The sequence below is a fragment of the Bos taurus genome, chromosome 24 (genome assembly GCF_002263795.3).
Source record: "Bos taurus isolate L1 Dominette 01449 registration number 42190680 breed Hereford chromosome 24, ARS-UCD2.0, whole genome shotgun sequence".
NCBI classification, from domain to species: domain Eukaryota; kingdom Metazoa; phylum Chordata; class Mammalia; order Artiodactyla; family Bovidae; genus Bos; species Bos taurus.
Window position 1 is genome coordinate 20,946,900 of NC_037351.1, and position 13,549 is coordinate 20,960,448.

The following is a 13,549-nucleotide window of genomic DNA, read 5'->3' on the forward strand; positions in this document are numbered from 1 at the left end:
CCCATGGGCGGAGGAGCGCTGAAGGTCGGACACTACTGAGCGACTTCACTTTCAGTTTTCACTTTCATGCACTGGAGAAGGAAATGGCAACCCACTCCAGTGTTCTTGCCTGGAGAATCCCAGGGACGGGGGAGCCTGGTGGGCTGCCGTCTATGGGGTCGCACAGAGTCGGACACGACTGAAGTGACTTAGCAGCACCAGCAGCAGGCAGGTGCGTACCTTCGGAACCGGGTAGTTCGAGTGCGACCCAAGCAAAAGCTCCGCCTCCGCTCCATCCCGGACCCTGTATCCGAGGGGATCACTGCCTCGAGTGCGGAGGGCCGGGTCACACCCACGTGCGCGAATCGCGTGGCCGGAAGTGAATGAGGAAGAGGGTGGGCAGGTGCGGGCCGCTTCCCAGGATGGAGTGAAAAGTACTGGAGGCCCAGGGAAGGGAAGGCACCGCAGGTGCCCAAGCTGGGGCTGTGCTGAACCCACTGTGGGAAGCCTGAAAGTCTGGAGGGAGCTAAGGTGAGGACTCAGATTCCGGTCCTTGGAGACCCACGGTGGGGCCCCAAGAATGGACTGCTGGCTCTGTCGTAGGAAAAATGGGGCATAAGAGGATGGTCAAGCTCATATCTGTCCTCGGGGCAGGTTATGCAGATAAGAATTCAAGAGCAAGCCACAGGAAAATGAAAGGTTTAGTTAGAGGCACAATCCATAGACACAGTGTGGGCTGTCTCAGAAGGTGGGAGAGGTGCCTGGAAGTGTGGGGTGCTTAGTTTTTATGGGCTGGGTCATTTCATAGGCTAATGAGTGGGAGGAATATTCTGTCTTGGAGAAGGGGCAGGGATTTTCGGGAACTAGGGTAGCAGCCACTTTTTGCCTTTTATGGAACTGCCGCTGCTCTGGTGGGTGTGCCCTTTAGCAGAGGCTAATGTATTAGAGTGAGTGTATGAGGGTCAAGGTCTACTGGAGGTCAAGTTGTCCGCCATCTTGTGCCTAGGAGGCTCTAACCAGTTTTTGTTACATCCTGTTCCCGTCAATAGTTTCATCATTCTTTTAATAGTTGTGCTCTGCCCCCTTCCTTCCTGTCCCAGCCCTCAAGCAAGCTGCGGTGGGAAGGGAGCCCAGGAGACAAGTTCATTGCCTGTGCTACCGCCAGGCCTGCAGTCGCCTTGGGATGCATGACAGGGAGCGGAGCAGACTCCCTGGACCAGCCTCTGCTCGTATAAAAAGCGCCCCCGAGGACCCAGTGGCCCACTGTGAGAGCCAGCCCTCCTGACCGTGCCCCCAGCACCGGATCTGGGAAAGACCCTGGCGGGGAGGGGCATGGAAGTGGTGGTTGTTGTGGCCCAGTCTGGAGGCATTGGGTACAGAGGCTGTAGCACCTGGGGTGGGCTCTGCCTGAAGACCGCTCTGGCTCATCTCACTCACAGCAGAATCCCTAGGATTTTACTCTGGAAGGAAGGAATGCATCGATGGATGGGTGCCCCCGTTTGCTCCTTAGCATCATCACCCAACCCACCTGCCTGTGCCACACCTTCTAGCCACGCTTGGAGCAGGAACCTTGGGCATCTCGGCCTCCGTTTCCCTACCTGTAAGTTGGGGGAATGGTGGGGGGTGGTGCTCCCCTCACCCCTCTCTTTAATGCCCTTCTTCTCCTTGAGGACAAGTTTTTCAGGAATTAACCTGCAAGAATTATCTGGAAATCTGTTAAAACGCAGATTCTAATTAAGTTTGGCAGGAGTGGGACAGGTTCTAGGTTTCTAACCAGCCTGGGTGATACTGACGTTAGCGTCCTTGAACTGCACCCTGAGGAGTGACAGCCTCGGTCATTTCCCAGGGAATGGACGGAGTGCTTCTCCTCAAGGTGTTATGTGGCTGCGTAACAGGTCAGAAATCCACAAGGGTGCTTAGGACAAACTTGCTAGGAAACAATCTGGGCCAAGTCAGAACTCCTTTAAAAAAAATTTTTTTAATTGTGTTAAATATACATAACAAGAAATTTACCCTCTTAGGAATTTTTTTTTTCTTCAGAAGCCAGAGCTCTTTTTTTCTTTATTTTTGGTCACAAGGCATATGGGATCTTAGTTCCCTGACCAGGGATCTAACCCATGACTCCCGCATTGGAAGCTTGGGGTCTTAACCACTGGACTGCCTTGGAAGTCCCTTAGCCATTTTTAAGTGCCCAGTTCAGTAGTATCAAGTTCATCCACCTGCTGTGCAAACAATCTCCAGAGTTCCTTTCATCTTGCAAAACAAGTTCTGTGCCCGTTAAATAAGAACTCCACGTCCCCCTCCCCCAGCCTCTGGCAACCACCATTCTACTTTCTGTACACAAAAATTGGGCTACTCTAAGTACCTCCTATGGGTGGAGTCAAACAGTATTTGTCTTTTTGTGACTAGCTTATTTCACTTAGCATGATGTCCATGTAGTAGTATATGTTTAGAATTTCCTTTTTTTAAGAATCTTCCCTGGTGGCTCAGACGGTAAAGTGTCTGCCTATAATGCAGGTAGAACCTGGTTCAATCCCTGGGTCAGGAAGGTCCCCTGGAGAAGGATATAGCAACCCACTCCAGGACTCTTGCCTGGAAAATCCCATGGACAGAGGAGCCTGGCAGGCTACAGTCCATGGGGTTGGAAAGAGTCGGACACGACTGAGTGACTTCACCTTTTTTAAGGCTGAATAATATATAGGCTTCCCTGGTGGCTCGGAGAGTAAAGCATCTGCCTGCAGTGCAGGAGACCCAGGTTCAGTCCCTGAGTTGGGAAGATCCCCTTGAGAAGGAAATGGCAACCCACTCCAGTCCCATGAACAGAGGAGCCTGGTAGGCTACAGTCCATGGGGTTGCAAAGAGTCGGACACGACTGAGCGACTTCACTTACTTACTTTACTTCCTATATATATATGTGTGTGTGTGTGTGTGTGTGTATGTGTGTATATATATGTGTATATAGGTATATATGTATATATATGTGTGTGTATATATATACATCTATATATATATATAGGTTTAGGTTCCATTGTAGGTATATACCTGCTATATATATGTGTGTGTGTATATATGTGTGTGTGTGTGTGTGTGTGTGTGTGTGTGTGTGTGTGTATATGTATGTTTAGGTTCCACTATACGTATATACCTGCAATGTGGGAGACCCAGGTTTGATCCTTCAGTCAGGAAGACCCCCTGGAGGAGGACATGCCAACGCACTCCAGTATTCTTTCCTGGAGAATCCCATGGACAGGGGAGCCTGGTGGGCTACAGACCGTGGGATCACAGAGAGTTAGACACGACTGAGCAACTAACACACACATAGGTATATAACATATTTTTTGACCCATCCAAAGTGATGGACAACTGGAATACTTCCACTACTTGACTATTATAAACAATACTATAAAATGGGTGTGTGAGTATCTCTTTGAGATCCTACTTCCGGTTCTTTCAAACATATAACTGGAAGTGGGATTGCTGGATTATATGGTAGTGCTATTTTTAATTTTTAAGGAATTACCACACTGTTTTCCATAGCAGCTGCAGCATTTTACGTTCTGACCAGTAGTGCACAAGGGTTCCAATTTCTCCACATTCTCACCAGTCCTTACTTTCTGGTTCTATTTGGTTTGGTTAGATTTTTGTTGTTATAGTAAAGCCATCCTACTGGGTGTGAGGTGGCTTCTCACTATGGGGTTGATTTGCATTTCCCTACTGATTGCTGGCGTTGAGTATCTTTTCAGGTGCCTATTGGCCATTCATGTATCATCTTTGGAGAATTGTCTGTTCAAACCCTTTGCCCCCCTTCTTTTTTGAATTGGTTGTTTTTTTTTTTTTTTTAATTGAGTCGTAGGAGTTCTTTATATAGTGTGGATATTAACCCTTCATCAGATACATCATTTGTGATATTATCTCCTGTTCCGTAGGTTGCCTTTTCACTCTGTCAACTGTGTCCTCCGATGTACAGTGTAGAACGCTTAAGGTCATTAAAAACCACTGAACTACCCTTTAGTCAAGAAGTATCTTTAAGCTCCTGGTTCTGCCCAGGGCCCTGCGTGCTCCAGAGGATGTGAAGATATTGTGCCTACAGCCACGTAGGGACATGACTCAGACAGCGGGGGCTGAGTGCCCTGTTGCTTGGCTTCAGAATGCAGGTTAGAATGGCAGGAGGGAGGAGAGAAAGGAGCTACTTCCAACCAGGAGTCCAGGGAAGGCACCCCAAAGGAAAAAGCCTGAGACCTGGGCCACAGTGAAGAAGGGAGGGCGGGGTGGAGGGGGACGTCAGGAGCCTCAGTCTCCAAGATTCCCTGGGCCTCTCCTGCCAGAATGAGACTGTCAGAAATTAGATTGCTCACTCCTACCCCGCCTGAAGTAGAACCTCCAGTCCCCACCAGAGAATGTCTTACACATATGCATCATTCAATAAACTCCTGTGCTACAGGCCTGCCACTGCTTCATCCTCCCTGGTCTAGCTGCTGGCCCTGGGACCTTGCAAGAGCCTGGTCTGGTCCATTCTGAGGTCCTGGCAACCAGCCTCAGGACCCAAAGTTTAGAACTTGGTAGTGAAACAACTCTTCAGATCCTTTGGATGACCCTCTCTCACCAAGAACCATGAAAAATGTGTGGTGGTTCAGACAGTAAAGAATCTGCCTGCAAGGCAGGAGATCTGGATTCAATCCCTGGGTGGAAAAATCCCTTGGAGGAGGGCATGGCAACCCACTCCAATATTCTTGCCTGGAGAATCCCATGGACGGAGGAGTCTGGTGGGCTACCATCCACGCGGTCGCAAAGAGTCGGACACAACTGAGCGACTAACACTTTCCCTTTCATAGCCAGATTGGGTAGACAGGTGAGGGAGCCCTGTCCCCCAACCTTGGTGGGGTTTTGTCCCTGATCCAGCCTACTGAGCCTGGCTCTGTACTCAGGCTACGGTCCCTGGCAATGGGCTCCACTCTTGAGGATCCCCACTCTACAGAAGACTTTGATTCGTGTACTATTCATTCATGTGCTCGCTTGGAAACAGTTCCATGAGTGCCTTTCAGAGTTAGAGCCTGTGGAGGTCAAGGAAGGAGGTAGGGCAGGTTTGGGGGTGGGTTTTGAAAGGCTGTAAGTCAGGCCAAGGGACTGGAATATCATTCTGAAGATTTTTGAGCAAGAAAGTGCCCCAAAGAGGTGGTTTCAGCCAAACTAATGACTGTGACCAGGCCAGATGGTGGGGTGGTCTTCTTGCAACTGTCCAAGGCTGAATTACTGCAGATGAAAACGGGCTCTGGCAGGGACGGTCATTTAGTGTCCACTGGGGAGCTGCTCCCTGCTGGGAACCTGGTGGGCACTGGGAAGAAAACAGTCCACAAGGCGGCCTCTGGGCTGAGAGGCCCCCAGGACAGTGAAGAAGATGGGTTTGCAACCAGATCACCGCTCCATGCTGCAGAGTGCTGGAGAAGGGGCCTGCCTTCAGAAGGTTGAGCCTCCCTCACCTGGGACTCCAGAGGGTCCAGAGAAGGGGGAGGCGGGGAGCGTTCCATGTTCGGTGGCCTAGAGGCACAGAAGGCTCAGAATATTCCCAAAGCAGGACCTTGGTTGAACCTGGAGCACAGGCTCCAGGTGGAGAGGAGGGGAGGGGATGGAGAGGAAGGCGAGAGGGCTGTCAGACCCTCCAGTGCCAAGGAGCCTGTCTGGGGTACAGGAAGGACGGGAAGAGGTGTGTCTGAGACCCCTGGTAGCCCAGGTATATTGGAACCAAGATGGGGCTCAGTTCAGGATGTCTAAGTGAAGTTTGGGCCCCAGCCTCAGGAAAGACAGTGTCAGTTGGAGACACAACTCATGGGAGGCCTGTGGACAGGTCATCCCAGGAGCTCTGAAGTGTTCAAAGGAAGAGTCAAACTCCAGGGACAGTGACATTTAGGAGTCATCTGCCTCCGTGCCACTGACGAGTGAGAAGGTACAGTCAGAGATGGGAGGAGAGCCAGAGCAGAGCACCTTGGTGGTAACTAAGCCTGAAAAGCCAGTTAGGACGAGGACTAATCAGACTATTGAACTTGCTTGGTGAGATTGTTTATGCAGTGACCTAAGTGATCATGTCCGTTGTCTGGGTGGGGATGGAAACTCCATTATAATGGCCTGGTCTTAAATGGTGAGGAAGGGTAGAGGTTTTTCTTTTGGCTAAAACCCCCCAGGCCTCTTGATCGTAGAGATAGTTGGAGGCTGCCAATTACAATGAATCATATTTCCTGCCAGGTAAAATGAGGGTGGATGTTTCAGAGGAGGCTGAATTTGGTTTGGATGATGAAATTAGTGTTTCCTGCTAGAAGGGAAATGCATGCCTCCCCAACAATGAGAACATTGATCTAGATATCCTGGTACCAGAGAAATCAGAAGAGGGTCTGGTGATCCAGTGGTTAAGAATCTGCCTTCCAATGCAGGGGAGCCAGGTTCAAATTCTGTTCAGGGAACTAAGATCTCACATGCCATGGGGCAGCTAATCCCCAGCTCTGCGACTACTGAGCCCATGTACTCTTCAGCCCTCAGACCATAACTAAGACCTGATACAGCCAAATAAATAAATAAATAAATAAATATATATAATTTTTATTTATATATAAATTAATTTTATATATATATAGTAAGTATACTATATATATATATATGTATGCACACTATTGCACAGCAGAAAGTAAGAGAGACCGCAGTGGAGCTGGTTTCTCAGCAGAGCCTGGTAGGGTGGAAGCTCTGGTAGAAATAACTTGAGAGCAGTGGAAAGAAAGATCTGAAAACCCCAGGAAGCTCCCTCCCCTGGAGTGACAGGAGACCTTCTCTGTGAATAGAAGCTGAAAGGGCAGCTCAAAATCACCATGTTTGGGAACAAGGCTCTATTATATCCAAACTCATGTTCAAAACAACCCCCTCGACCCCACCCAGTACTAGGCAGACCACAGGAGCAAAAGGGTGGGTGGACCCACAGCAGGCATCTTCCTGAGGCCCTTTCCCTGGGGTCCTAGCTTCTCCCTGTTCATTCAAGGAGTGAATGAACGAGGCCAGACCACTCCCTTCTTGTTCCCCTCTACGCTGTCATCTTCTTCCTGCTCTTTGTCCCCTCTTTATGCCACCAAGGCAGGGAAAGGGTTTGATGCCAATTACTCCCTTTACTGACTGGTGGCTTACACTGGAGAATGCTCCCCCACCAGTCAGCCGTGTTATCAAACTTATTCTCAGATTCAGCAACTATTTGACAGTACATGGTGCTAGATAGATTAAACTGTGCTAGATGCTACGGAAAACAAATCAGATGCCCTGATGTTTAGGCTTTCATAGGCTTGTACACTTGGCTCTCACTACCTAGCCAGCACCCACTGCCCTCCGACTCTGCTTTGGCAAATAGCCGCATGTGGGCCTAATGGGGCTGACTCTGCCTCCAGCCCCAGAACAGGTGATCTCACGCTCTTGCTACAGCAGGTGGGCAGGCTCCAGCCACTCCGTGTGCTTTCCTCTGTCCACTGTGGTTCGTTCAGAGGGTCACTCAGAGTAAAGTTAGGGACTTCACCTTTAAGGGTTTATTCCTTTTTTGGGCCTTGTCAGATCTTGCAGGATTTTAGTTCCCCGACCAGGGACTGAATCCAGACCCTTGGCAGTGAATCCTAACCACTGGACCACCAGAGAACTCTGAAGGGTTTATTCTTTTTGATATGCATGAGCAAGGCAATCTGTCACCTCAGGGGCTGCTCTCATCCCTCTTACAGCCATGAGGAAGGGCAGCCCTAGAAGACTGACACATGGAGAGGGCAGAGCTGAGAATCAGAGACAGGGAAACAGGGTCCTGGTCAAACTACCCCTGTGCTTTGTCCTACCACTGGACTTTTTTCAGTTACATGAGCTAATAATTCCCTGTGTCTTTTTTGAGACAAACTTTTCTTACCACAGAAAGTATCTAATTGATACTTCTTAGGATTTATGGGCTTCCCTTGTGGTTCAGACAGTAAAGAATCCAGCTGCAATGCAGGAGCCCCAGGTTTGATCCCTGGGTCAGGAAGATCCCCTGGAGAAGGGAATGGCAACCCACTCCAGTATTCGTGCCTGGGAAATCCCATGCAGAGAAAAGCCAGGTGGGTACGGTCCATGGGGTTGCAAAGAGTTGGGCACAACTGACAGACTAAGATACACACTAATAAAGATAGGAAGCAACAAAGGCCATAAAAGAAAATGAGAATAAAATACTATGAATTCAGAGAAAGAATCCTTGAAATGAGGGGAAATAAAGGCTCTATGGAAAGGCTCTTTCCAGTGGTCATGTATGGATGTGAGAGCTGAACTGTAAAGAAAGCTGAGCGCCGAAGAATTGATGCTTTTGAACTGTGGTGTTGGAGAAGACTCTTGAGAGTCCCTCGGACTGCAAGGAGATCCAACCAGTCCATCCTAAAGGAGATCAGTCCTGAATATTCATTGGAAGGACTGATGTTGAAGCTGAAACTCCAGTACTCTGGGCACTTGATGTGAAGAGCTGACTCATTTGAAAAGACCCTGATGCTGGGAAAGATAGAAGGTGGGAGGAGAAGGGGATAACAGAGGATGAGATGGTTGGATGGCATCAACTCAATGGACATGGGTTAGGGTGAACTCCGGGAGTTGGTGATGGACAGGGAGGCCTGCTGTGCTGCGGTTCATGGGGTTGCACAGAGTCGGACACGACTGAGCGAGTGAACTGAACTGAAAGGCTCTACGGAGGTGACACAAACTGAACTTTATTTAATTGTAACAGTTACCAATTATTGGTGTCTTACTAAATCCAGACCTTGGGCTAGCATTTTAATGCATTGGCTCATTTAATCCTCAAAACAACCCTACAAGGTGGTTACTTTTTATGAAATGAGACTAATATTTGTCCTCTCTTCCAAAATAAAGCAATTCAATTCTCAGCTAAGAACCACCTGCAATCAAGATTTCATTTCCCAGCCTGTCTTGAGGTACAGCTACAAGATAAAAGTCAGGTCACAGAGATTAAGCAGAACTTGTGTGGACTTCCAAGTTTTCTTAAAGTTAGGGGCAAACCTCTTATGCCTTCCTCCTTTCTGCTGGCTGGGATGCAAAGATCATGGCAGGAGGCCAAACAGCCATCCTGGAGAGTGAGGAAGCCACACACTGAGGATGAGGGCAAAGAGCCTGGGTGCCCTGATCATGTTGAGAAGTCTCCCTCCCCAACCTGCCCTGCCTACCTAGATTCCTTTTTAGAGAGAAAACTTCATTCTTGCAATAAGCCAAAAAGAACATTTTGTGTTTTCTTTCACAGAATTGAATCAAGGTCAGACTGACCTATTAATATTATCTCTACTTACAGAGATGGGAAAAGCTTACCCAGACACAGCCAGTGTGAGCCAGGGTTCAAACACAACTCTGATTCCTTACCTCTGGGTTCCAACCCTCACCCAGACTCCCTTGAGAAGTACACAGGATTTGTACAGAGTGGGTAAGAAGACCTTGCATTTTCCTTACAGACCACAGAATCCTTACAGGATTTTCTGGAGTGGCGAGGATCTCTCACTTAGGAGATGACTCTGTCCTTTTGTTTTATCCCTGAATTGGCACAGTCTCCCTCCAATCCCCATCTGTCTTTGGAATCACTAACCACAGCTGCTTCCCCCGAGGCTGCTGGGAAGGCAGGGATTTGACTCTTAGTTGTCCAAGATAAACACTGCCGGGAACACAACCCAACCACCTCGCCTCCTTCCAGGAAAGTCCTGTAGGTCAGAAGAGACTGCTTAGACTGACACTTGGCATCAATCTGAACTTTGATGCTGTAAATCAGGCAGAGAAATGAAATGATCAGGGCAAACCGGCAAGGGTAGGTCTGTAATCCTGAAATACTCCTCAGCAAAGCTGCAAGACTGTCCCTTTGCTTTAGATGCTATGAACTACCAGAGTATGGTACAAAGTGTTCTCCGGGAAGAACAGATTAAGACCATTGTGGACTTCCTAGGTGGTCCGGTAGTTAAGAATCTGCCTGCCAATGGATGGGACACAGGTTCAATCTCTGGTCCGGGAAGATCCCACAAGCCACAGAGCAACTAAGCCGGTAGGTCGCAGCTACTGAGCCAGTGCTCTAGAGTCCGTGCTCCACACCAGTAGAAGCCACCACCACGAGAAGCGTGCACACAACTAGAGAAAGACTAGCAAAGACCCAGCGCAGCCAAATTTTTAAAAAGACTAGACCATCATGGTAAAATTACAATGTGTGTATATGAAGCTCCTGGGAACACTTACTGAATGACACAGATGCTTCAGGACAACTTGGGAAAACTATGTACAACTGGTCAAACAGTAACCATGAACTTGACTTCCCCAAGGGCAGGACTGCTTTCAGAACTTAGGGTGTGCTGGAGAACGTTCCAGAGGACTGTTAAGTCCACTGAGTCTGCTCTGAAGTCCCACGCGTGAGGCATCTGAACAAACTACTGTGTGCCAATGGGGAGATCCAGATCCTTCCCCGGATTAGCAGAGAAATCACACTTTAGGGCATCCTGGTTTGCGGTTAAGACGCTGAGGTGCTCACTGCCTTGGTGCATACACGCTCATACACGTGTGCTTACACACATACACCACTAAAGGTCTAAGACAAGTTTATAGAGATTCTGTAGTTCAGAACTGCACTGTCCAAATATGGGTAGAGCCAGTAGCCACAGGTGGCTAGCAGACACTTGAAATGTGGTCAGTCCACACTGAGATGGGTTCTAAATGTAAACTGCACTTTGTAGAATACAACGATTTATATACAAGGGTAAAATATCTCCATAACTTTTTATATTGTCTGTTAAAATGATCCTATTTGGGATATACTGGGTTAAAACAAATGGGTCACCAAAATAAATTACACCTCTTCTTACTTTATGTGGGTACTATAAACTATTATGGAGAAGGCAATGGCACCCCACTCCAGTACTCTTGCCTAGAAAATCCCATGGACGGAGGAGCTTGGAAGGCTGCAGTCCATGGGGTCGCTGAGGGTCAGACACAACTGAGCGACTTCACTTTCACTTTTCACTTCTCCAATTTTCATGCATTGGAGAAGGAAATGGCAACCCACTCCACTGTTCTTGCCTGGAGAATCCCAGGGACGGGGGAGCCTGGTGGGCTGCCATCTCTGGGGTCGCACAGAGTCAGACAAGACTAAAGCGACTTAGCAGCAGCAGCAGAATTTAAAGTACATAGGTGGCTTACGCTGAATTTCTGTTGGACTAAAAATAGCAGATAGTTCTGCTCTAAAAACTTTCATTTAGACTAAGTATCACTGAACTCCTCTGGAAGCAAAATGTCCTGTGAGGTAACAGCATAAACTCCCACCCCTCCCTCTTCCAGCACATTTATTACGTACGGTGTGCGTTTAAGGGGCAGTCTGCCAGGTGGCTCGTTTCCACAGTCAGATGCCTCCAGCTTCGCAGGCTCTCCCACACCCTCTCTGAAGCTCTCCCCATCCAGCTCCCGAGCGAGTGTTCAGCTCTGGTGGCCCACTTCCCAAACCTCTGTGGGCACACCCAATACTGTCTTTCTGGCATGTTCGTCTGTTCCTACCGCTCACTCCCCCTGGGGACATCCTTCACTCTCATGACTTCAGCCTTCCTCTCGTGACTCATCCACGTGACCTCACAGAGGTTCAGATGATTCGGAATACTACTTTCCAAGCCCCTTCATCTGTCATTTTAAATGGGGCTATGTTCTACTTTAAGTCAAACCCTGAAGGAATAGAAGGGAGGGACTGCAGTTCAAACTCACAACCACCTGCCAAATTCCTAGAACGGCTGGTATGTACTGGGAGGAAGGGGTCAAGACCACACTTTGTGTGGTCCGTTTATTTACAAAAACTGTTAAAATAAAAATTGAGTAATCTGGGTTTTATCTCTTTATTTTTTAGGTCCTCCTTCGGAAGAGGGCAGTAAATAATAAAATGTCCCAAACAGCAGCGTATGAAAACAGAAGATGAAAATGACACAAAATTAGGCAAATTTGGTCATGAAGAAAGGAGGGGCAGAGGCTCTCAATCAGAAACACACAGATGCAGGTCTGAATCCCTGAAAGCATGGGCGAGGTTCTGAGAGTATGTGCATATATAAACATTTTGAGAAAAGAGTCTGTAGCTTCCATCATATTTCAGAGGATCTGAGACTCATATAAGGACTACTGCCGTAAGGCTTAAAAACGAAACTCGATGCAAGTACGAGGTAAAGAAAGGTTATCCATTTACATGATAAATACTTTGCAGACACTGATGGGTGTATGCTTGTGGTCACTAGGTCCACTACAGCGCACATCTGTTGACTCTGTGTATCTTCACAGTGTGATCTTCACCACAGCTTGCAAACTGTAACCATTCAGCACCTTCTCCTTCATTCTGTTCAGTCTTTCCATTACAATTCTTCCAGCATAATTTTTTGATAGCAAGCGTATGACTTTGGCTAAAACAAAGAGAAATCATGAGATGAACATATGCTACGACTATGAAACATTTTACTGGCTGCTCAATTCATATTAATTAAATTAGTATGCGCTTCCTATTAGTGTTGTTAACATAAATGAAAGTCAAAACCTGAACATCAAGATGTGCTATCACTAACAGTTTAGCAATTTTATTTTAACCTTGAAAACATCTTACTTACCAACCAAGGACACCACCAAAAACAGCAAGAAACAGACAATGTATTTCTGTCAAATTTTGCTTTAATGATCAGTGGAATTCAAGAAATGTCTATTGAAATTAAGTCTTTCAGGTAACATTACTACTAATTTGGTAACGGTAATGTTAGCAATCCAAATAATATAAAGTCAGGAATCAGTTCTTGCAAATCCAAAGTCATCATAATAACAAAAAAAATCTTTTAATGAAAAACTCAAATTCTGCACATGTCCCCTGCCCATGCTTTCTAAGGGGCTTCCTGCCAGTGTTGACTTTCAGGCCATGGATGTGGTCTGGGTACCAGGCAGAGGCAGAGCGAGCATCGTGGGCAGGGCAAACTGAAAGGAAGGAAAAGAAGGGAGGGGAGGCCGGGAAGAGAGAAAATTTCAAATGCCTGAAATACGAAATTTCATTGGCTTCCTCTTAGGTAAGCCAGCAGCATGAACTATTTCAACAGCCAAATCCAGCCTCAGAGAGGTAGGAGCGAAGCCATGAAAGAAGCAGTGACAAATCAGACCTCATTTTAATATACTTAAATAAATACAATTATCATAAGCATTAACATGCTTTGCTGATAAGAAGACAAACTCCTCTGGAAGAAATAGCTTGTACAATACATGTCTCTTGTCATCAAGCCAATGACCTTCCTCATGGTGCTGTTGTTTGGAACTGTATTTGAAGTTATATTTTGGATAGTTTAAACATACAAATGTTGAAGAATCCTAAAAAAAAAAAAATCTAACACAGAATGATGTGTGACTTCTTTGCAAGTCTCGTCATTTCTAATGCATAAAATGGGTGAAGCTGATTGACAAGTGATCCCTGCTGTCCAGGCAGGCAGGTGAGGAGGAGGCGATCAGCAGCGCTCTGAGCCGGCAGAGGTGACACCCAGGCCCAAGGCTCGGAGCCCTCGCT

General features: G+C 47.4%; 2 protein-coding genes and 1 long non-coding RNA gene across 5 annotated transcripts in view; 1 reads left to right on the plus strand and 2 right to left on the minus strand.

The window, feature by feature from the left end:
- The window catches only part of MOCOS (molybdenum cofactor sulfurase), a 60,704-nt gene extending 60,409 nt beyond the window's left edge, over positions 1 to 295 (minus strand). The window contains exon 1 of the mRNA XM_059880751.1: positions 220 to 295. The gene's annotated coding sequence lies outside the window, so the exon portion shown is untranslated. The remainder of the gene's footprint in view (positions 1 to 219) is intronic.
- Positions 123 to 12,507, plus strand: LOC100847780 (uncharacterized). 2 transcript variants are annotated; one of them, XR_815109.4, is made up of 3 exons: positions 123 to 211; positions 1,080 to 1,579; positions 11,876 to 12,507. It is a non-coding gene; the product is annotated as an uncharacterized lncRNA (long non-coding RNA). The 2 variants fall into 2 exon arrangements; XR_139671.5 differs by lacking the exon at positions 123 to 211 and adding an exon at positions 422 to 510.
- ELP2 (elongator acetyltransferase complex subunit 2) overlaps positions 11,846 to 13,549 on the minus strand; it is a 47,707-nt gene continuing 46,003 nt past the window's right edge. The window contains exon 21 of one of the 2 annotated variants that reach the window (XM_059880798.1): positions 11,846 to 12,416. In XM_059880798.1, coding sequence (XP_059736781.1) covers positions 12,369 to 12,416 — 48 coding nt within the window. In that variant the 3' untranslated portion in view covers positions 11,846 to 12,368. The remainder of the gene's footprint in view (positions 12,417 to 13,549) is intronic. The other variant, NM_001143864.1, reaches the window with a different exon arrangement.